The 23,757-nt window shown below is 37.5% G+C and overlaps 1 protein-coding gene across 1 annotated transcript in view; it reads left to right on the forward strand.

Moving 5' to 3' along the window:
* Nucleotides 1-268: 268 nt before the first annotated feature.
* Nucleotides 269-23,757, forward strand: part of ZBTB11 (zinc finger and BTB domain containing 11) — a 32,593-nt gene continuing 9,104 nt past the window's right edge. The window contains exons 1-6 of the mRNA XM_045851208.1: nt 269-2,346; nt 7,246-7,481; nt 8,121-8,352; nt 18,821-19,656; nt 19,899-20,078; nt 23,260-23,508. Of these exons, the coding sequence (XP_045707164.1) occupies nt 2,037-2,346; nt 7,246-7,481; nt 8,121-8,352; nt 18,821-19,656; nt 19,899-20,078; nt 23,260-23,508 (2,043 nt within the window). The 5' untranslated portion in view covers nt 269-2,036. The remainder of the gene's footprint in view (nt 2,347-7,245; nt 7,482-8,120; nt 8,353-18,820; nt 19,657-19,898; nt 20,079-23,259; nt 23,509-23,757) is intronic.

Raw genomic sequence — 23,757 nt, forward strand, 5'->3', positions numbered from 1 at the left:
ACGCAGGTCAGGGCTTCCCCCGCCCCTTAATTTTGAAGATTTTCTTTATTTTCCCTGGCTAGTATGGCTCAGTGGATTGAGTACCAGCTTGCAAACCAAAGGGTAGCAGTTTCAATTCCCAGTCAGGGCACATGCCTCAGTTGCAGGCCAGGTCCCCAGTAGGGGGCGTGCAAGAGGCAATCACACACTGATGTTTCTCTCCCTCTTTTTCCCTTCCCCCTCTATAGAAATAAAATCTTTAAAAACAAAGGAACTCTTACCTTTAAAAGAAAAATTTTATTTATTTTTATTGAGAGGATAAGGGAGGGAGAAAGAGAGGGAAACACTGATGTGAGAAACATCGATGGAGAGGTTGCTTCTGACACATGCCCCTGACCAACCAGGGCTGAACCGCAACTCTGGCATGTGCTCTGATCCGGAATCAAACTGGCAACCATTCGCCCTGCAAGACAATGCCCAACCAATCGAGCGACGCTGGTCAGGGCTAAATTGACCTTTAAAGGGCATTTATTTCACAGCAGAAAGAGTGGAGGTGCAAGCTGAGCACATACCCAGCCTTTGCAGGGCGGATTCGGACATCTACCCATAAAAGGGAAGGTTGTAACTCCACCTTCCCATTCCCCTCCCTCCCCCAACTGCAGTCTCAGTGTGTGGATTGAATGATCCTAAGTAAATCCCAGGTGTGGGAGTTGTCTTGCCTCTGGGCCTGGGAGCTCAGGTACCTATAGCCACAGTCTTTCAAGTATGCTGCCTCAGATTTCTGGGTTATCTGGAAACTTCAGCAGCCCCGACCCCAAGTACCTGGAGACTGTGTGCATCCTGTTTTGTGAGCCCACTGCATTCACCCATCTCCACAAAGGTCTGAGTGTCTCACCCATCAACTACAGTCTAGTGGGCTGGGAAAGGCAGGTGCTGATCTGGAGCTTTAAGGGCCCAGAGGACTGTCAGGGCTCATTCCGGTTGCTGAGCAATGCATTGGCCTGTGGCTTGTCTGCACTGCAGATCTAATCCAGGGACAGGTGACCAGGGCCATCGCTCTAGACTACCAACTAAAAATATGAAATTGGACCTACACTGCACATTGGAAAAAGCAGTAAAAGTGTCCTGGACCTCTGGGCATTCAGTGTATGTTGCGTATAAGAGACTTTTCCTCCCTAGACATATGTGAAAAATATGCAAATGCGGTATAATAGTGCTAGCTATTCCAACTCCTTGTCAACATGATGGTGTTCACAGTTAGAATACAGTTACTATATAATATGATCAATCCTGAAAGATCCTGACTATTCCATGGGTAGTTTGTAGCCCATGGGTAGGTTGAAGTTTGGAAATTATAACTCCTATCAATATATGGATTTGATTTTTATAACATTTAACTTGAAGCTGCACTTCCGTGTAAATGGGGTTTCTTTGGTCTTGTGTCCATAGGCTAGTATTTTACTCGGAGCCTTATAATCTGACGCTTTTATGTTCTCAGGTGTCTCAAAAGGTAGGGTGTGGGGGCGGGGGAACAAACTCCTTTACACCTCGGGTATCTCGAACGGAGTAACAATTGCCTACCAGATCCTACACGTGCTTAGGAGTGTGGGAAAGAGGGGTTAAGTAAAAACGGAAACTGCCAGGACTTAAGATGTCTGGCCAAAGCCAGTTCGATCTCCCAGGAAGGGCCTACCCACTTCCAAAATGTCTCCCCGCAGTCCTGACGTCACTCGATGGGTTTCAGCAAGCCAAAAAGCCACTGTGCTCCAATCAGGGCTCAGTTCCCTCACCCACTGCCCTTGATTTACGTCACTTCCGGTGGTGCAGCAGCCATTTTGTCAGTCGCCAGTGGATCCCGTGCGCTGGAGAAGTGCAGTTCCCCCTAGTTACCAACTCGTTAGTTTTCCCTTCACGTTGCGGGTGCGGTCGAAGAGCACTCACCAGGCATTGCCGTTCCTCCCTACAGTGTCGCCGCAGCTGTTACATCCGCCCGGAGCTAGTGACGCTGTCTTCCTCCCTCGCCACTGACAGGCGCCCTCAGGTAGCCTGGGTCAGCGATGTCAAGCGAGGAAAGCTACCGGGCCATATTGCGCTACCTGACGAACGAGTGCGAGCCGTATGCGCCGGGCACAGAGGGAAATGTCAAGCGTAAAATCCGCAAGGCTGCAGCCTGCTACGTGGTGCGCGACGGGACCTTGTACTACCAGCGTCGGCAAAGGCACCGCAAGACCTTCGCGGAGCTGGAGGTGGTTCTGCAGCCAGAGCGGCGCTGGGGGCTCATCGAGGCGGCGCACCTGGGCCCTGGCGGCACTCACCACACCCAGCATCAGACCTGGCACAACTTGTCCAAGACGTACTGGTGGCGAGGTAGGATCTCCCCCGCGGCCAGGGGGTGGGCTGGCGGCTTGCTCTGCAGGCAGGGCCCGATGACTTAGGCGGGCCTAGGCCTTTCTGCAGAACCGCAAGTTTGTGGGTCCGTCACCCCGCTTTTCGGTCGCCCTTCGCTGTCCCAGGCTACACGCTAGTTGGTGGAGCGGGTGCCAGGCGGAGCCGAGAGTGGAGGGACGGGAAAGAAGCCGTACTTCCCACAGGAAGGAGCCCTGGGAAGCTGGGGGCGGGCCCTGACCCGGGGTGGGGCGAAGGGGGCTTCCCCGGGGGCGGGCCAGACGCGGGGTGGGGCTGGGACTAGCGAACAGTGCAGGGCCCGCCTCCTCAGCTCCGGGGGAGGGTCTGGGCTGCGTACCGCGTTTGCGGAGGCTGCTTGTGGTGCTAATGGTTTGGGGGAGTGTCTGCCGAAAGCCTGGGCTCCTTTTTCCAGTGTGTTGCGGTAGGGTTTTGGCCAGCGTGTTTGAGTTTCTCTGGACCCGTGTACCCTATTCCCAAAATTGTGCTACTGCGGCGTAAATAAGAAATAATGTATGTGCAGAAGTGATTTGGAGGAACTGTGGAAACAATCACGTTGAACCTCTTTTTTAGGGCAAGAATTCAATGTAAAGAATAGCAGATGTCTTAGTTTTGAATGTTTTAATACTTTTCCTTTTAATACTGTGAAAAACGTTTAAATACGGTTACTGTGATTGTTATAGTCAGGAAGTATAGTTCTAGTTTTTCTACTCCTTAGGAACCAGTTTCGGGGAGGAGAACGAGAGTCTTTGAGGTCAGTGAACAGGGAATGGTCATGGTACTCTAACGGGGATGGGAAGGGAGGTTCTTGAACAGCTGACAGGAGCCAATTGTTCATCTTTGTAAATAGATCTCTAGAGCAGTGGTTCTCAATCCGGGACGATTTTGCCTCCCAGGGGACGTCTGGCTATGGGATTGTGTTGGCATCTAGTTGGGTAGAGGTCAGGGATGCTCCTGTACATTCTACAATGCACAGGATAGGATAGCCAGTCCCCCTCCCCACCCGCCGCACCCCCTACAGGAATCATCTGGCCCAAAATGTCAACACTGCTGAGGTTGAGAAACCCTGCTCTTGAGTGAGAAACAGTTCCTCAAGTTGTTTTATTCGAGGACGACGCATTGAAGTCATTCATTTTACTTTGTTCTGAATCTTTACTGAATAAAGAACCTTTTAATGGTAATTTGAGTTTTTTTGTGGATTTTAAAAAACTTTTTTACTCAGTTGGTTTTAGAGAGACAGTAGAAGGGGTGTGGAGAGAGAGAAACATCGATTTTTTGTTTCACTTATTTATTTATTTATTCATTCATTGGTTGCTTCTTGTATGTGCCCTGACCGGACCCGCAACTTTGGCTTATTGGGACAACACTCTAACCAACTGTTACCTAGCCAGTGCCTGGACTTTTTATTTTTTTATTTTTTTTAACGTACCAAAGAGGTTGCCTGGTAAGCATTATTTAACAAACACTTGTGTAGTAGTTACTGAGTGTCGGGCACTGTTCAAAGTGCTTATACATATTAACATTTAAACCAGTTGATGACACACAGGCGTAGAGAGTTTTAGAGACTTGGCCATGGTCACAAAGCTATTTAGAGGATTCATACTTCGCTGCACAAGTAATTTCAGTCCTTTGCAGTAATTTCCCACTCTTAAAGTAGTAAATCAACTATGTTTACACATTGATGTCTTTTGAGTCCTTAACTTGAGTCAGATTCTTTCAGCTTCTCAGCTCTGGGTAAATTAGGAGGTAAGATTTCTGCATATGTAAAGGTAGATGAAAAATGGACGATCAACCCTGACTGGTGTGGCTCAGTGGACTGGGTGTCATTCTGCAAACCAAAAGGTTATTGGTTTGATTTCCAGTCAGGGCACATGCCTGGGTTGCTGGTGAGGTCCCCGGTTGGGGGCACACAAGAGGCAACCGTGCATTGATGTTTCTCTCCCTTTCTTTCTCTCTCCTTTCCCCTCTCTCTAGAAATAAATAAAATCTTTAAAAAATGATCCTATCAAAACACTAACAATCAAGTTAAAGGTCTTATAAAGCATAATAGGGTGATTTTTTTTGAGACAGTTGATTGACTATCATACATTCATACCATTTTTTCTTGTAGTATTTATTATTTTTCATCCTGTTCAAATGCTTCTGTGTGGTTTCTTCAGTACCATTTGAACTCAACCAGTTAATAGTTTAATCAAACCTGTGCTGAATGCAGAATATACTAAATAGTGTAGAATAATAAAATGTTTAGAAATACAGTAAGTTAATTAGAAAAAAAACTGCCTCTTCTTTATTTTGGACATGAAAATTTTCATAGCAACACTTCTTATTCTCTGTTTCTTACTAAGAATTTTATATATATGTGTGTGTGTGTGTGTTTCTTCTCTTACACCATTTTTCACCCATTCACATACTCATTTTTTATTATGGTAAAATATCTGTAACATGAAATTGATCAGTTTAGTCATTTAGGTGTACGAATTGTGGCATTAAGTACATTTAGATTGTTGAATAACCGCTACAACTATTCATCTTCAGCAAATTTTCATTATTCCAACCTGTTTACTTTTTTTTTTACAAAGAGAATGAATGTCTTTTCATTTTTTTTTGCAGAGAAAATGAACATCTTTTTCATTTACCCTCTTTTCAAATGGTTTTGTTTATTTATTTAGAGGGGAAAGCAGGGAGAATGAGAGGGAGAGAAACTTCAATGTGCCAGAGAAACATCGATTAGTTACCTCTCGCTCATGCCCCAACCGGGGACCAGGACAGCAACCCAGGCATGTGCCCTGACCTAGGATCGAACCTTTTGCCTTGTGGGGTGATGCCCAACCAACTGACTCTCTCCAGATAAGGCTCCATTTACACTTTTTAAAAAAGATTTTTATTTATTTATATTTAGAGAGAGAGGAAGGGAGGAAGAAAGAGAGGGAGAGAAACATTAGTGTGGTTGCCTTTCACACGTCCCCTACTGGAGATCTAGCCCACAACGCAGGCATGTGCCCTGACTGGGAATCCAACAGCGACCCTTTGGTTCATGGGCCAGCACTCAGTCCACTGATCTACACCAGCCAGGGCCAATTTATTCTTAATTGTATGTAAACTATATGTCTGTTCAGACTCTTGATTGTTTTTTTTTAACCTATTCATTATACCCCATATAGGTATAGACTTGTTATTGATTTTAATATTTTTAGATGCTAGAATATAACCTCTGTTGCCCTTTGAATCTACGCATATATAAAATACCTTTTTAAATGAAAGTTATGTTTAATCTTAACCTATTATTTTCTCAGTTATCTGCTAAAAGAATGGTATTCTGTGAACAAACAAATTTAGCAACTTCCTAGGTTAAAAAGGTTTCTTTACTGTTGAACTGAGAGCTTTTAATGTGATAATATACATTGTATATGTCTAAAATTAGACTATAATTTCTGAATTTATTAGTCCAGTGTATACTTTTTTCTTAAGTAAGGAACATAATACAATTTGAGAAATACCGCTTGACTGTTCTCTGAAAGTTGAAAGCAAGGAACTTGGTATATTTTGATATCTTGAAACTCTTTCCAGGAACTTAAATACCTCTGTATCGTTTTAGCTAGTTAACAAGCCTTTTCATTTGCATTTTACTTGGGCATTGTGGGGGAAGAAGTTTCTGCCACAGGATGTGTTCCTGGGTAAGTAGTATAATATATGGAAAATCTCATGGCTTCTGGGGGCCCAGATATGCAATTTATTAGATGTGACTTTGGACTAGTTACTTGCCTCTTAGGGCTTCATTCTCCCAGTGTGTAAAATGATAATTAATTGGTTCTAACTTATAAGGATGATGGGTGTGTGTGTGTGTGTGTGTGTGCGTGTGTACAGTAAGCTCTTATTTAATGTACTCTATAGTTTGTGACTTGAAGCAAAATGATGTATAACAAAATAAATTTTACCATGGGCTAATTGATATAAACAAGAGTTACGTTCCTGCTTAACTCTTAATCTGATCAAAGTTACAACAAACCAAAATTGAACAAAACGACATTATTCAAGGACTTGCTATATATAAAAAATGTTCCTTCCTGCTCCCTACCCTGACCCCAACATGCTGAGCTGGAAGTTGAAATTCAAAATAGGGTTTTGCGAATAGCTTGTATCATTGAACTTTTGTTAGTTGTATATGAAGTTATTTCTTATAAACTTAAAATCTCAAAGCTTTCACAAACACAAGATTTATTTTATCTGATTATAAATGGTTTGCTTGTAGTCCTGTTCAGGTCACAGATTGGTTCCACCTGTCTTTTTTTCAGCTGCAGTTCAGGCTAGAGGACAGCATCCATCTAGAACATGTTGCTCTTTGAGAGGAAACAAAGATCAGAGAGCTGATGGGAAACAGCCTGTTAAGCTTCTAAGCATATATGGCACACATATCCATTGACCAAAGCAAATTTTATGGTCAAGCCTGTTCGTAGGGTGGAGAGGTGTTACCTTGAGCCGATTATATTACTGTTTCTAAAGGTCAAAAAACAGTTGAACATTGAAGTTCATGTAGTACCTAATTGCATGAATGAGTACAGCTCATGTGAAAATGGGCAGTACTACATAGGTGTACGATGGAGAAGTGAATAACCAGGAATAAACAATGAAATAATTTACTTAACATGGAAAGAAACCATCATTTATAACCTTATATCTTTGAAAAAATGTATCTTAAATTCTAAAGAACTTCCTCTACGTACTTTATGGGGCACATGTGGGTCCACACGTGTGTGCTGGCACATACATAAGTATAACTCAAATGAAATAATCAACAATATAATCTTCAGTTTTCAGATGAGAACAGTATTAAAATTGACTTACTAATTTTTATTTCCATTGTAGGTATATTAAAGCAAGTCAAAGATTATATTAAACAGTGTAGCAAATGCCAGGAGAAACTAGATCGTTCCCGTCCAATATCAGATACTTCAGAAATGTTGGAAGAATTGGGACTAGACCTTGAATCTGGAGAAGAAAGTAATGAATCAGAGGATGACCTGAGCAACTTTTCTTCAACTCCAAATACAGCCTCCAAGCCTGCAAAAAAGAAGCCAATATCTAAACATGAACTTGTATTTGTAAGTGGAACTTTTCATTCAACTTTAACATGTGTAACTAGTATATTAGTATTTGTAGTCTTTGTGAATTTTCCCTTAAATTGCTAAAACTGCTTGAGTATTGGCACTGACACTGAAGATGAAGCAAGTCTATGTCAAAAGTAATACACTATGTTATAGACACTAAAAGTATGTTAATATTGCCTCTTCATTAATCATAAATATTCCTATTGTTTCTAATCTTCAAAATGTCACTTGTTAATCACTCTCTTCTTTTTTAATGGTATGTTGATACTGGTAGAATACATTTCTGGAAGCACTCTTTGAGTCATGCAGCAAGGTGAAATTAATCTAGCTGGGTCTTTTTTTTTCTTTTTTCTTTCTGCCTGCATTAGTTTTATCTGTTATCAATTCCTAGCAAGAAGAGGCCTCAAGATGTGAAATACAGGTTTTCAAGTAGAATGAACATAGCAGAAAAGAGTGAGAACAACATGTCTTTTCATTTAAATACATAGGTTATAATGATAGAATATCCGGTTATTTCTTTATATTAGTGTTATCTTTTAAAAGGGAATGATGTGTCTTGTTCTAAATTCTGTTAAGGGTAGAAATACAGATGATACGTAATTACAACTCTTGGTCTCAAACTTATTTTGATAGGTTGACACAAAAGGAGTGGTGAAACGTTCTTCTCCAAAACATTGTCAGGCTGTCTTAAAACAGCTGAATGAACAGAGACTCTCCAACCAGTTCTGTGATGTTACTTTGTTAATTGAAGGAGAGGAGTACAAAGCCCACAAATCTGTTTTATCAGCTAATAGTGAATATTTTCGAGATCTTTTTATTGAGAAAGGAGCTATTTCCAGTCATGAGGCAGTGGTGGATCTTTCTGGTAAGAATTTTCTAACACTCATGCTTTTTGTTTGTAAGTACATATAAGATGGGTATATATGTATTTTAGCAAGGTTTTCAAGGGAGATTTAAGGAAAAGGCTGTCATTTCCTATTGCTGTCCCTTAGATGAGACAATGGTAGCAGTAGAAGAATATCTGGGATTTACACTGTTAAAAAAAAAATGGAAAGAAATCCATAACTGCATCAATGTTATTACACAAAGTAGTTATGTTATTTAAAAATTGACTGCCCCCCTGACTCTATGGCTCAGTGGGCTGGGTGTCATTCTGCATATCAAGAGGTCACTGGTTCAGTTCCTGGTCAGGGCATCTGCCTGGGTTGCAGGCCAGGTCCTCAGCTGGGGCCATGCAAGAGGCTGGTGATGGATGTTTCATTCTTTCCCTTTCTCCCTCCCTCCCCCTCCCTCTAAAGATAAATAAATAAAATCTTTAAAAATTGACTGCTTATATATTATGTTGTAGATCATGTACTAGAGCACTTGTGTAGGTCTGGTTCTTGTTTTTTAAGATTAATCATTAAAATTAATTAGGTGCAATAACCAAATTGTCAATGTAGATAATCAGAATTCTAGGTTTGGGTTTATTTTTTTGTTCCTTTTGTTTTATTATTATTGTAAATGAATAATTTGACTTTTTTGGCCTTACTGGAACTTTTATCAGGGCTTAGAAGTCAATAAATGAAAATTTAGGAAGAATTGAAATATCTAACTTTATTTATCCATTTTCTCATGATACTAACTTGCTGCAACTCTTAAATTACTGACATCACTGTGTAAAGTGTCATTTATCTTTCTGAAACAGAACAGTATCTTTATCCAGGCATGTAAACACTTAACCTAGTTAACCTGATTCTTTTCTACCTTATAATTTTAAACTTATTTCTTCTCAAAGACAAATACATGTATTTTTTTCTTAGCAGTATATATATATATAAGGGGGAACCCCCCCTAACAAAAAACAGAATATCTTCCAGAGGGGAAGAACCTTTGTAGTACAGGTTTCGCCTGCTAAGAGAGTACTCTAGGAACTTATCTGTATCAGAGTACCAGCTGGTGTTGTTGGAAGGGGCTGTGTTTGGCTTCAGTGAATTTTTTTGAAGACTCTTTCAGTGCATTTGCCCATTTCATGATGGGTGATTTACAAGCACACCTGCACACACCACACTGAGTGTGTAGCAGTTTTTGACCAAAAATGACATGACCCCCATGCCCCACCATATTCACTGGATTTTGTTCCAAGTGACTTTTTTTTTTCCCCTGGATGAAAAAAATCCTTAAAGGGAAATGTTTTGCCAGTGTGGAAGAGATGAAACAACAACAACAACAAAAAATGGCAGAAGCACTGAAAGGCATCAAAATTGATGAGTTCAGAAACTGTTTTGAGCAGTGGAAAAAATGTCTTGATAGGTGCATTGTGTCAAATGGAGAGGACTTTCAAGGTGACTGAATTTAAATATGTAAGAGTAAATACACAAGTTTTTATAAATTCTGTTTTTTGGGGGGTCCCCCTTTGTATTTTTAGTTATTAAAAATTTATTAAGCATCCACTGCATGTAAAGAGGAATGTAATGGTGTGCAAAACCTTTTATAGAACATAGAGTTGTGTTACAATCTAGATTACTGATGTTTGCTTTTGTTTTATACTGGGCCATCTGAATAATAAAACTTATCACAGGTATAGTCTTTTGATATGTTAGCTTTGGAATTTTTTTTGTCTTTCATGCATCTGAAGCAAAAAGAAATGTATGAGTGTTCCTCTTTCAGTTTCTCATAACAAATTTTTTATAGCAAATTAAATGTCTGCCCCCAAATAACTACAATACAGACTCCTAATATTTAAAAAAAATAATTCATTCTTCATTCCATATGCTTATTTTTATGTTTGTTCAGCAAATATGATGTAAAACAATGACAGGTAAAGTAGACATTCAAAATTTTTGTTTGATTTAATATTAAGTACATAAAAAATGTTTATAAAATACGTGTACAACCCTGACTGGTTAGCTCAGTTGGTTGGAGCACAGTCCCAAGGGTTCAACCCCTGTCAGGGCACATTCTAGAATCAACCAGTGAATGCCTACATAAGTGGAATAACAAATCGATGTTTTTTTTCTTGCTCTTCATCTCTCTCAGATGAATAAATAAAAATTTAAAAAAATTTTTAAAGTGTATGTACTATATTTTAAAAATGTACATATATTTTTTAAATATTTTATTTTTTGGAAGGAAAGGAGAGAGAAAAAGAGGGAGAGAAATATCGATGTGTGAGAGAAAATGTCGATCCATTGCCTTTTACACACCCCCAACCAGGGAGCTGGCCCTCAACCCAGGCATGTGCCCTGACCCAGTTGGAACTGGCAACCCTTCCGCTTGCAGAATGGCACTCACCCCAGGGAGCCTCACCAGCCAAGGCAAAAAAAAAAAAAATGTACGTCTGTTTTTTAATTATCTAGCTTAATGTAGTTCAATTCAGTGTTTATGTTGTTTATACTTAAAATTCTTTCCTACTTAGGTATTTTTATATATTGTCTTAAATTTTGATAGTTTTTCTTTCATATTTAATTTTTTAAAGGAGTTTATTTATTTATTTTTAGAGAGGGGGAGGGGAGAGAGAAACATCAATTAGTGGCTTCTCATACCCACCCTGACTGGGGACCCAACCCATAGCCCAGGCATGTGCCCTGACTGGAATTGAACTGACAGCCTTTATGCTCAGCCAACTGAGCCACACCGGTCAGGGCTCATATTTACATTTTAGTCTATTTGGAATTCATTCTTATTGGTGTGAAATAGGTGTTTGATACCATTTTCCTCCATTTTGATCATCACTTGTCTCAGAACCATTTAGTGAAAACTCCATCTTCTTTTCACCCAAAGACAAAACAAATCTCCACGTGTTTGGTACTGATTCTAGGCTTTGCTCTAATCTATTGGTTATTTATTTCTACACTCTTATCACTTGGTCTTAATTACCTTAGCTTTATAATAAGAGGAGGAGTCTCCCACCTTTATTATTCAGGTGAGTCTTAGTTATTCATAGCCATGTGCTATTTCACATAAACTGTCAAAGCAACTCCTCAACTTCCACTGAAAGAACAAAGTATTTTGATAGAAATTACATCAGATTAATAAAGTTTTAGAGATTTATCCAATAAAAGCCTCATACATCTTTTGCTATATTATTTGAAGGTACTTTATACTTTTTGATGCTATTATAGTTTTTTCTTCTTAATATTACATAATTTCTGATGTATTGCTGGTATATATTGATTTTATATACAGTAATACTAATACATTTCTTTAATTCAGACCTTTATCTAGAAATTTTTTGAGATATTTCACATAAAGTAATTACTAATAGTAATGTTTTTGTTTCTACCTTTCCGGTCCTTATATTTTGAACTACCCCCCCCCCCCCCCCGCCTTGCTTTACATTGCTGTCCAGGACATTAAAAAAACAGTAGTTGAATAGAAATGGTGATAGAAGGTTCACTTACATGATTCTCATTTCTTTTTTTTTTTTTTTTAAGATTTATTTATTTATTTTTAGAGAGGGAAGGGAGGGAGAAAGAGAGAGAGAGAGAGAAACATCAGTGTGCGGTTGTTGGGGGCCATGGCCTGCAACTCAGGCATGTGCCCTGGCTGGGAATTGAACCTGTGATACTTTGGTTCGCAGCCTGCACTCAATCCACTGAGCAACGCCAGCCAGAGCGCTGATTCTCATTTCTAAAGAAGTTTTTTTGTTGTTTTTACCATGAACTCTGTTGTTTGGTATATGTTTTAAGTAGATAACCTTTCACCCCTGTTAACATTAAGGAAATTTTCTCTTAAGTGTGTCTTGACTTACCACAGACTTTCTCTGTATCTATTAAGACAGTCTTTATTTTTCTCATTCTGTTAATGTGGGAAATTATGTTGATTTTCTAATGTTAAGCCAGGTTTCATTTATGAAATTAATCTAATTTAGTCATGATATATTAGCTTTTGTATAAATTGCTGTTTGATTTGTTAATACTATTTAAAACATTTGTGTCTACCTTCATGGGTAGATTTAGTTTTTCAAATTGGTTCTGTCATGTTTCTCATAAAATGTGTTCCTTCCAGTTTTTACATACACTGAAAGAGTTACTATGAGATTACAAGTGTTTGTTGCATGTTTCATAGAATGGTGACTAAGATTTTCTGTGCCTATAGTGAACTCTGGGAGAAGACTTTTAACTGCTAATTTGACAAGTTTAATGGTTAGGAATTGTTCAGTTTTTCTATTTCATCTTAAGTAATTGACTAAAAAATTGTTTTTGCCAGAATTTGTCTGTTTCATTAAAAGTTTCAAGTTTATTGGCATAAAATTTTTCATAGTATTCTCTTCTAAATATCTCCAGTGACTTTAGATATGTTTTATTCTTTAGTACCAATTATTTGTGTCTTTTTTTAAGGTTTTAATTATATTTTAGAGAGAGGGGAAGGGAGGGACAAAAAGAGGAGAGAAATGTCAATGTGTGATTGCCTCTCATGCACCACCTACTGGGCATCTGGCCCACAACCCAGGTGTGTGCCCTGACTGGGAGTTGAACTGGCAACTCTGGTTCACAGGCCAGCACTCAATCCACTAAGCCACACCAGCCAGGACTCAGTTATTTGTGTCTTTTCTCTTAAAAATTTTTTAAAAAAGATTTTATTTATTTACTTTATTAGAGAGGAAGGGAGAAAAAGAGGGAGAGAAATAGCAATGTTTGAGAGTTACATGGATCAGGGCTGCCTCTCGCACACCCCCAAGCAGGGACCTTGCCTGCAACCCAGGTCTGTGCCCCAACTGGGAATTGAACCAGTGACCCTTTGGTTTGCAGGCCGGCACTCAATCCACTGACCCACACCAGCCAGGGCTAAAAAAATTTTTTTATTAAGGTTTACTTTTTAAAATCCTGCAAAAGCAGGCATCAGTAAACTACATTTGCAGGCCAAATCTGGCCCCATTATCTGCTTTTGTAAATAGTTTTATTGGGCAACAGCCATATTCATTTATTTACATGTTGTGTGTGTCTGCTTTTCAGTTTATGAGGGCAGAATTGAATAGTTGCTATATAGCCCTGGCAGGGGTGGCTCAGTTGGTTGGAGCGTCCTCCAGTAAATTGAAGGGTTCGATTTCAGGTTAGTGAACATACCAGGTTGCAGTTTGGTTCTCGGTGGTGGAGTGTAGGAGATGTAACCACTCCATGTTTCTTTCTCACATTGTGTTTGTGTCCCTCTCTCCCTCCCTCCTCCTCTCTCTAAAAAAATCAGTAATCATGTCCTTGGGTGAGAATTTTAAAAAAAGGTTTCTATATAAATCAATGACCCACAAAGCCTAAAATATTTGCTTATCTGGCTCTTTACAGAAAACCTTTCCTTATCTCTTTGCCAAAGCATAACTTTTTAAATGTTAAAAATCTGACTTTTATGCAAATATAGTTCAAAACTTTTATGTAATTAATTGAGGAGACCTTAAGATGTTAACATTGCTACTAATAAAATTTTCAAGAAATTGCTTCCAGCTAAAGGAATATTGAAATGAATTTGCTAATAGGTGAAGAACTGTTAATACCCTACAGGGGAAAACCTGTAAATTTTGGGTTACCTTTCCTACCCTTATTGAAACAGCTTCTCAGTCTTTTACAACTCATTTACATTGGCTATCACTTTTTTAAAAAACATATGAAAAGCTTTATGAATGAATTTGACAGGGCCCATGTTAATATTGTCCGTATTGATCCTGTTTTAGTGTATGTGCTGCGAAGCTAGCTATATATGCCCTGACTGGGAATCAAACCAGTGGCCTTTTGCTTTGCAGTCTGGTGCTCAATCCACTAAGCCACACCAGCCAGGGCATTTTACTTCATCTTTATTGTATTTTTTCCCCTTACCATTTAGTCCCCTTATACCCTTATAGCAGTCATCACACTGTTGTCCTTGTCCATGAGTCCTTTTCCTGTAGTTTTCTTTTATTAATTTCTTCTCCTTATTACCTTTCTTTTTTAGGGGGCATACACTCTCTTTTTTTGTTGTTAATTATTGTGCTTACTTAGCCATTAACTGCCAACCTTTCACTGTGTAGTGTAAACACTCAGGGCTATAAATTTCCCTTTTAATTCTGAAGATTTATTGACACTTGTTTTTAACTCTACATATGGTCTGTTTTTATGTTTCATTTTGTTTGTGAATTGAATGTGAGTTTTTTTCAGTTGGGTGCAATATGCAGTATATTGTGAATTAGATCAAAATTGTTAATTGTTACTTTTATTTACCGATTATTTTGTGTGCTTGATCTATCAGTGACTGACAAGAGGTGTTTTAGAAGATTAACTAGTATGATTCATTTGTCTGTTTCTTACTGAGTTTAATTTTTGTTTTATGTATATTGAGGCCATGTTATTACATGTATATAAATTTAGAATTATGGCTTCATGATGAAACATCCTTTTTTCACTATGTTGTGACCCTCTTTATCTTTAGTGTTACTTCCCACCCTTAAAGTCTATGTTGGATGCTATTGTAAATAATATTTTCTGTTTTCTCTTTTAGCTACTAGTATAAATACTTTTTGGTATGTAAACAACATTTTTGTTACTGTTTGCCTAGGATATCTTTCTTACATTTGCTATTTTCAACCTTTTTGTATCTTTATGTTTTAGATGTCTCCTTAATATATTTTTCTTTTTTATGATTTTATTTTATTTTTTAAATATTTTATTTATTTATTTTTAGACAGAGAGGAAGGGAAGAAGAAAGAGAGGGAGAGAAACATCATTGTGTGCTTGCCTGTCATGCACCCCCTACTGGGGACCTGACCCACAACTCAGGCATGTGCCTTGACTGGAAATTGAACCAGCCACCCTTTGGTTTGCAGGCTTACACTCAATCCACTGAGCCACACCAGCCAGGGCCTTAATGTATTTTTATTTTTTAAATTGCAATTTATATTCAGTATTATTTTGTATTAGTTTCAGGTACACAGCATAGTGGTTACACAATCATATACTTTACAAAGTGTTACAGCACCCACCTGGCACCATACATAATTATTACAATATTATTGACTATAATTCCTATGCAATACTTATAGATGTCTCTTTAAACATCATATTTTTGGTTTTGTTATTTACCCAATATATGAGAGTCTTTGACTTTAAACTGCCATGCATGGGAATTGTTGGGCTTCCTGAACTCAGCAGTTGAGATTGTCTTTCATTAGTTGAGAAAAATTCTCAGCTGGTGTCTCTTCAAAAATTGTCTCTGCCTCTTTCTCTTCTACCTTTCTGAAACTTCAATTAGATATTCTCACTTTATATTCTGTGTCTTTTAATCTCTCATATTTTGTTCATTTCTTTGTAGATTATCCTGGAAAATTCTAGATCACTCCTTAGCTGTGTCTGATTTACAGTTAAATTTATTGAGTTTTTAATTCCAATTTTTGTTTTCCATTTTTAGAGGTTCTATTTAGTTCTTTTTAGATGTCTCTTTGAGGGAGCTACTTTTGCTCTACTGATATGCCAACCTTTATTTTCTATGTCTGACCATAGCAATAAAGTCTTTGCTGGTTTGAATTATGCTGTTTGTTTATGCTAGCTTTTGTTCACAGTGCCTTGCTTCTTTGTGATTTTTATTTTTATTTTACTTTTAAGATTTTGTATTTATTTACTTTTAGAGAGAAGGGAAGAGAGGGAGAAGTAGAGGGAGAGAAACAACTCATTGGTTGCCTATCACACATCCCTAACTGGGGACCTAGCTTGCAATCCAGGCATGTGCCCTAACTGGGAATTGAACCAGAGACCTTTCAGTTCACAGGCTGGCACTCAATCCACTAAGCCACACCAGTCAGGACTCTCTGTGATTTTTTTAAAAAAAAATCTGTATATACTGAATTCATATTCTTTAGAATTTTATGGGATATTTTTGAGTCCTGGGTTGATGATGTTTTCCACAGAGAACACCTTTGCTTTTTTATATACTAAGGGCTTTATCAGTCTGGGGACATTTTGGTTTTTTACTTTTATTTTTAAAAGTTTTTTATTTATTGATTTGTGAGAGAGAGAGGAAGGAAAAGAGAGAGAGACATCAACCTGTTGTTCCACTTATTTAGGCATTCATTGATTGCTTCTTGTATGTGCCCTGACCAGAGATCAAACCCGCAACATTGGCATATCTGGATGACGCTCTAACCAACTAAGCTACCCAGCCAGGGCAATCTGGAACAACTTTAAATCCTCATCTTGAGGTTTTTCTGTGACTACCAAGGTGCGAAATTAAGCCTGGCTTAATTTGGTGGGGCACTGATATATTTAAAATAATATTTTAAAATACTTTTATTTAGCGTTTTTAGAATCCTTCAGAGCCTCTTAGTCTACTCTACTAACAGATGTAGAAGTACCCATCATAATTTTTTAAATCTATAACCATTGTCCATTTTAAAAATTTTTATAAAAACAGTATAAAATTTATCTTAAGTGTACAGTTCAGTAGTATTAACTGTATTCACATTGTTGTATATAACAAAGCTCTAGGACTTTTACATCTTGCAAAATTTTCCATTTCATTTTTATTTGCGTATATACCAAGTATGTGTATGTGTATATAAAAAGGGGAGGAGTAAAAACAGAGTACCAAAGTTATCTGTTATCTTTTGTTACTGTTATCTCCAGTAAGATTATGAGTAATTTTTTGTTTTATTACTTGTGTGTGTTTTTTAGTATTTTACAATAAAACATAATTTTTATCTTTGAAAAAATGATTTTAGATATTCAAAGTGTTATTTGGAGCAGTTAGTTCTTTATGGGAAAAATTTTGTATGACTTCAAACTTAGAAATTAGATAGATACTAGGTGAAAGACCAAAATACATTATTATATTGGTAGGTGTTTTTTTTTTTCTTTTTTAAGAAATATTCTTACTTACCTCAAGCTCATTTAACTTGGTCTCATAATTTATAGCAAGAATAATGTGGCTACAGCCTATTAATTACAGCCTCCATAGGAATGGCAAAAGTAGCCATGATGATAATGTTGATGTGTAGTTAGTTCCCTCAGTTTTCAACCTGACTCCTAATACAGGGGTGTCAAACTCATTTTCACCAGGGGCCACATCAGCCTCGTGGTTGCCTTCAAAGGGCAAATGTAATTTCAACTCCTTAACAGTTAAGGAGTAGTTACACTTATACAGTCCTAAAATTATTTTAGCCCTTTGAAGACAACCATGAAGCTGATATGACCCCTGATGAAAATGAGTTTGACACCCCTGTCCTATCATATCTCACAATTAAGGCTTTCCTGTATACTTGTCCATCCTGTCTGCCTATGTAAAAGAATCACATTTTATGTACCTTGAGCCAAAACTGAAAAACACAGCAAAATGAGTTTTTAAAAGGTTGCTTTGGCTCTCTGTATTTAATAAAAACTCTCTAAGATAAATTATTATATATTGAAAGTAAGGTGTGCCTACTGTAAGAAGAGAGAGTATAAATATTTGCTTGACTTTATAAAGAAACTCTGGAAAGCTATCCAAATCTTAATTATACTGGTTATGAAGATGGAGTTGGACATATCACTGTAATTTTCTGATTTTAGAATTATGTGAATATTTAAGATGGCTTTTGAAAGCAAAGTACTAAGAGCTTAGAAGAAAAGAAATAAACCGATCTTATTTTCTCACATAAATTCTTAAGTAATTATTGATTACTAATTAGTAATCACATGATTAGTAATTGTTTCATTCTGTAGACCAGGGATAGGCATACTATAGCCCAAAGGCCAATCCCTTGTTTTTTATAAATAGACTGTATTTGAACACAGCCACACTCATTTGTGTATGTGTTATCTGTGGCTACTCTTTCTAGCTACAATGAGAGTTGAGTAGTTGCAACAGACATTGTACAGCCTGCACTATTAATTGTGTAATTATAGAAAAATTTTTCTGACCTCCTGTCTTTGACATTGTTTTTAAATTTTTAGTAGTAGAACCTTTGTTCACAATCAAATTTTTTATATGGACTTGTATTAAAATATACAGCTATACTTATGAAGTGAGGTTAGGAGACAAGTTGGTTGAACCCTGCCTACTCACCTGCGTCCCTCTCTTTTTTTACCCTCCATTCTCCAGCAGCTGTTTCTTGAGGGGAATTTGAGGAACCCCCGGGGTTCTAAGGAGTACAGTTTGAAAATGACTGCCTTACAACAACTCTTTGAGGTAGTAAGTCTGATATTATTTTCTATTTTAGGTATTGAGAGACTCGGCTCATAGAAGTGAGTTAGTCAAGGTTTAATAAGCAACCAGAACACAAAACAAATCCAGGGTATTTAATTGCAAAATAAATGGTCATGTTTGCCTCTATATTGCCATAATCATATATTAATTGTTCTTACAAGGTGTTTTAGTGGTGATTTGACTTTTATGTCCCCCATCTGTCTTATTTCATATAGGTTTCTGTAAAGCAAGCTTCCTCCCTTTACTGGAATTTGCCTATACTTCTGTGCTAAGTTTTGATTTCTGTAGCATGGCTGATGTAGCCATCTTGGCTCGGCATCTTTTCATGTCAGAAGTTTTAGAAATCTGTGAAAGTGTACATAAACTAATGGAAGAGAAGCAGCTAACGGTATATAAGAAGGGTGAAGTACAAACAGTTGCATCTACCCAAGACTTACCAGAACAAAATGGAGGTACAGCACCTCCTGTGGCTAACAATGAGGGAGCCACCACAGCTTTATCTACTGACCTTGAGGATTGTGAAATTGTACTACTGGTGAATGGAGACTTGCCAGAAGCTGAACAGAGTGGAGAGCTAAGACAGCAGTCTGAGCCCCAGGTTTCTTCAGGGGCTGAAGCTACTCTGTCATCTTTACCTGTAGGCTGTATACCTGATTCTCATCCTGAAATGGAGCCTGTTGATATAGTAACAAAAAACAACCAGACAGAACTAGAAACTTTAAACAACAAAGATAGCACAGTTTCTAATATTTATCCTAAACTTTCCAAAGAGAATATAGTCAGTAGATCTCCAGAAAACACTGATATGAGAAATGATATATCAGTGGAGGATCTCTGTGATGACGACATTCCGGAGCATAGGCTGAACTTTGGCCAATCTTTAAAAGATCAGGAAAATCTAGTTGCAAAAACAGACCTTGGCCCTGATGATACTTACAGAAGCAGGCTTCGACAGCGTTCTATTAATGAAGGGGGATATATCCGACTACACAAAGGAATGGAGAGAAAGCTGCAGAAACGGAAAGCTATTCCCAAGTCAGCAGTTCAACAGGTATGAAGAAAAATTAGCCTTTGTAATTTTAGCTTTAATTTGAAAGCATTCTATTGATAAAGTGATAAACATGCCTATGGTGAAAATGGTTTTGGAATGAAGTGGGATAGGTGCAGGAAAGCAACTTAATGTTTAAATACCAGTATTAGTAAGATAATGTGAATTTGCAATATTTGTGACTCATGACATAAAAATAAAAATGATTATATTTACTTAGATTGTGTTTTCTGTCCCTTACTTAGGTAGCCCAGAAATTAGTTCAGAGAGGAAAAAAGATGAAACAGCCAAAAAGGGATGCTAAAGAAAATACTGAAGAAGAAGCATCTCATAAATGTGGGGAATGTGGAATGGTTTTTCAGAGAAGATACACACTTATAATGCACACACTGAAACATGAAAGAGCTAGAGATTACAAATGTCCGGTAAGCATTTGGAAAGCTAATTGAAGCTGTCTAACTTCATGACAAATAGAATCTAATTTACTGCTTCATTGTTATTCTGCCATTTGTGTTCTCTCTGCCTCTCTCTCCAAAGAGGTAATCTTCTTCTGATTTTTGTCATTTCCTTGACCAAAAAAGTATTTAGTGATGTATCTCTCTGTCTTCCTGATACCAGTAAGAAAACAATAAAATTATCATTTAAAAAATATAAGCTCAAAGAGAACAGGAGAGGAGACCCTAGCAACTAAATGCTGGACTCTGATACATAGCTGTAATCCTGATTCCATATATTTAAAAGGGCTAATTGCCAGGCTTTCAGTAGGGAAAGCTAAGTATCAGTCAAAATTGTATTGGAGAACTACCAAACAGCTCAGGAATTAGTATTACTAGCTACCTTAAAAGTGAGTCTGGTTGTTAGAAAGTCTTTTTAAGAAGCAATTAAGTCCCCACCAACACTTCTTTAGACAAAGATCCATCCTTTACTTTGTAGAAAAGATAAAATTGTAATCACTGTGGGGAACACTGTGTACAGAGAGGTGAATGCACTATACCCAAAACAGGGAAAAGTAAAATCTTACATACTGAATATTGAGACTTATGAAGTTTTCTTTTCCTAATCAGGCCCCAGCAGGTTAACAGTCAGGTCTTTAATCTGAAGTGAAAAGATTTTTCAGAAATGAGAAATCCAAAGCCCATAAACAAAAGACCTAAAGGTAGTGCTGACTGAAGTCTGTGGTTGACAACCCAATCCTCCAATCAGACAGAAATTCCAATTAGGTTTTTTATTATACCATCTTCTTCCAAAATATGAATAGACATCAGGGATAATCAGACTCATGATAAATATTTCAAGAAAAAAAAGCAACTTTGAGGAATCTAAGGCTATGCAGAAAGAGGAAAGCTTAAAAAAAAAACACCAAAAACCACCAAACCAGAAAATACGATTTTATATCAGATAAAAATAAAAAGTTACATCAATGAAACAATAACCAGGTAAAATATAAGAGCACAGCAGAGCTTTTTAGTAATAATAAATATACTAAGTATAAAAATCTCAGAAAAGTTGGGAAATAGAATTGACTAAATCTCTTAGAAAATAAAGCAAAAAGATAAGTTAGAAATGGGAGTTAGAGAAATTTAGAGGATTGATCTCAGATATCTAATATCCACAAAATACCAAACAGAGAAGATAGAGAACAGGAAATCATTGATGCAATAAAGAAAATTGTCACAGCTTAAGAATAGATTTCTTGTTAAAGGGGCATGTTGAGTCTTGACTGGTGTGGCTCAGTTGGGCATCGTTTCATAAAACAAAAGGTTGCCAGTTCGATTTCCAGTCAAGGCACATGTCTGGGTGGTCAGTTTGATGGTCCCCAGCAGGGCATATACAAGAGGCAGCTGATTGATGTCTCTCACATAGATGTTTCTCTACCTCTCTACCCCTCTCTCTAAAAATAAATAAATAAAATCTTTTTTTTTTTTAAGGCAGGCTGAATGCCCATAACCATGGATGAAAATAAATCTATATCAAGGTCTTTTATAAAATTTCAGAATCAAGGGACAAAGAGAATTTCTTATGAATTGCAAGGCAAAAAGAAGATGGTCAGTCTCATAGAAAGGGTGTTAAGATCAGAATGGCTTCAGGCTTTTCAGCAGCGACAATGGAAGCTAGAAGATAAAGGCGCAGAGTCCTTAAATTTGCAGGAAGGGGCCAACAGCAATCAAGACTCAATTACAATAGGGACAACCTAGAACTCCCAGCTCAAGTGATCAAGGAGATTGTACTACTGGGTCCCACAGTTCTCCTACTAAATAAGACTGTCCTACCAAGACTGGGAGTCATAGCAGATCTACCTCATACATGTAGAAATCAACAGAAAGAAGCAGCCAAAGTCAGGAGACAGACAAACATGCCCCAAAAGAAAGAACAGGAGAAAACTCCAGAAGAAAGCTAAAAGGAGGGCAAGCAATTTATCAGGTGTAAGGATGTATAGGAAAGAGAAAGGATTTCTAATTTGGAATCTGTAGCCAAACTATCAATTATTTGTGATGGTAGAGGAAGTACATTTCCAGACATGCAAGGTCTGGAAAGTTTTACCTCCCAAACTCCATTTTTTAGGAAGCTGTTGGCAGAGGTGTTCTACTTAAACAAGCAAGACAGGAAATGGGAAACTTGGGGTCCACGTCTAGAGACCAAGTGTAGGAAACAACCAGCCCAGGTTGGAACTAAGCATAATGCTTTGATAGAGGTGCACCATAAAGTTATGTGTTTTAAATCTCTCAGTAGACAATTGAGGAAAGGGTGTGGTGATGAATTAGAAGTAAATACAACAAGAAGTAAAAAAACTGAAAACAGAAAGGGAAGAGAATCAAAGTGTGTGTATCATAGGATCCACCTGTAATAACATTTACATCATCCAAATAATGTAAATGCTTAAATGGAGTTAATCAAACTTATGATATAACTATAGCATTGAGAAAGTAGAGTAATGGGAAGGATTTGCATATGTGTAGGGAGTGAGGGGCAAAGGAGAGCATCATTATCCATTATTCCTGTTACTTAGAGTTATAAAGATAAGCATCATTAGAGGGTCAAAAAACAAACAAGTGGAAGAGATAATGGACCAAGAGAAAGTGGACCAAGAGACAAGTTTTACTTATTAAAAACAAGTTTTGTAGATTAGCATGTATAACTTTGATTTCATGAATACCCAACAACTACAGTATAAAATCCAAGGACTATCACTTTTATATTTCTGCTTTTTCCAACTCCTATTTTTGTTCCACCTAACAACTGTTAATACTCTATAATGATAACATTCTTCTGTCTTTGTCCTACCATTCCTTCAAGACAGACCCAGCTTCCTCAATGAAGCCTTTCCTTACTGCTAAGATTAATGCTTCTTAAATGTTTCACCTTTTTAAAATATGTAAATCCTGTTTCTGTGGTTAGATTATAAACCTCTCCAGAGTAGGGGACTGAGTCTTATCCCTTTCATCTTTATAATCTGGTACCTACCATACTGTCTTTTGTATAATATATGTGTTTGTTGGTTTACATAATTGTAACAAAGAAATGGAAAGTTGAGCTATAAGTCAAGTTTTACTTAACATTTGTAAAGAAATTACATTTAGACAGAATTTTGTTTACTTTTTCTTTTAGTTGTGTAAAAAACAGTTTCAGTACAGTGCCTCCTTGAGGGCACACCTTATTCGACATACCAGAAAAGCTGCACCCACTTCGTCGTCGTCTTCCAGTTCTACTTCTAATGAAGCATCAGGAACATTGCCTGAGAAGGGCAGAACCAAACGAGAATTTATATGTTCCATATGTGGAAGGACATTACCTAAATTATATTCTCTTCGAATACACATGTTAAAGCACACTGGTGTAAAGCCACATGCATGTCAGGTAAAACCATAATGTTTATTTTGTTATATAAAGAAGATTGAAACTTAAGTGGTGATAAGACTGACTTTTACCAGAGTAAGAGTCACCCTTAAACTTACAAAATGTCACAGGGAATTCTATGACATTTCTAAGTTTTTGCTTGGGTAAAGGGTGATTTCCAATTGTGTCTAAGTCTACTGTTTAATTTATTATAATTTGAAATGAATCTATTTAGGACATTAATGAAACTTATTAGGATTCAGAGGATGT

Source organism: Phyllostomus hastatus, unplaced genomic scaffold (genome assembly GCF_019186645.2).
Source record: "Phyllostomus hastatus isolate PE091 unplaced genomic scaffold, TTU_PhHast_1.1 phas_contig_86, whole genome shotgun sequence".
NCBI classification, from domain to species: Eukaryota; Metazoa; Chordata; class Mammalia; order Chiroptera; family Phyllostomidae; genus Phyllostomus; species Phyllostomus hastatus.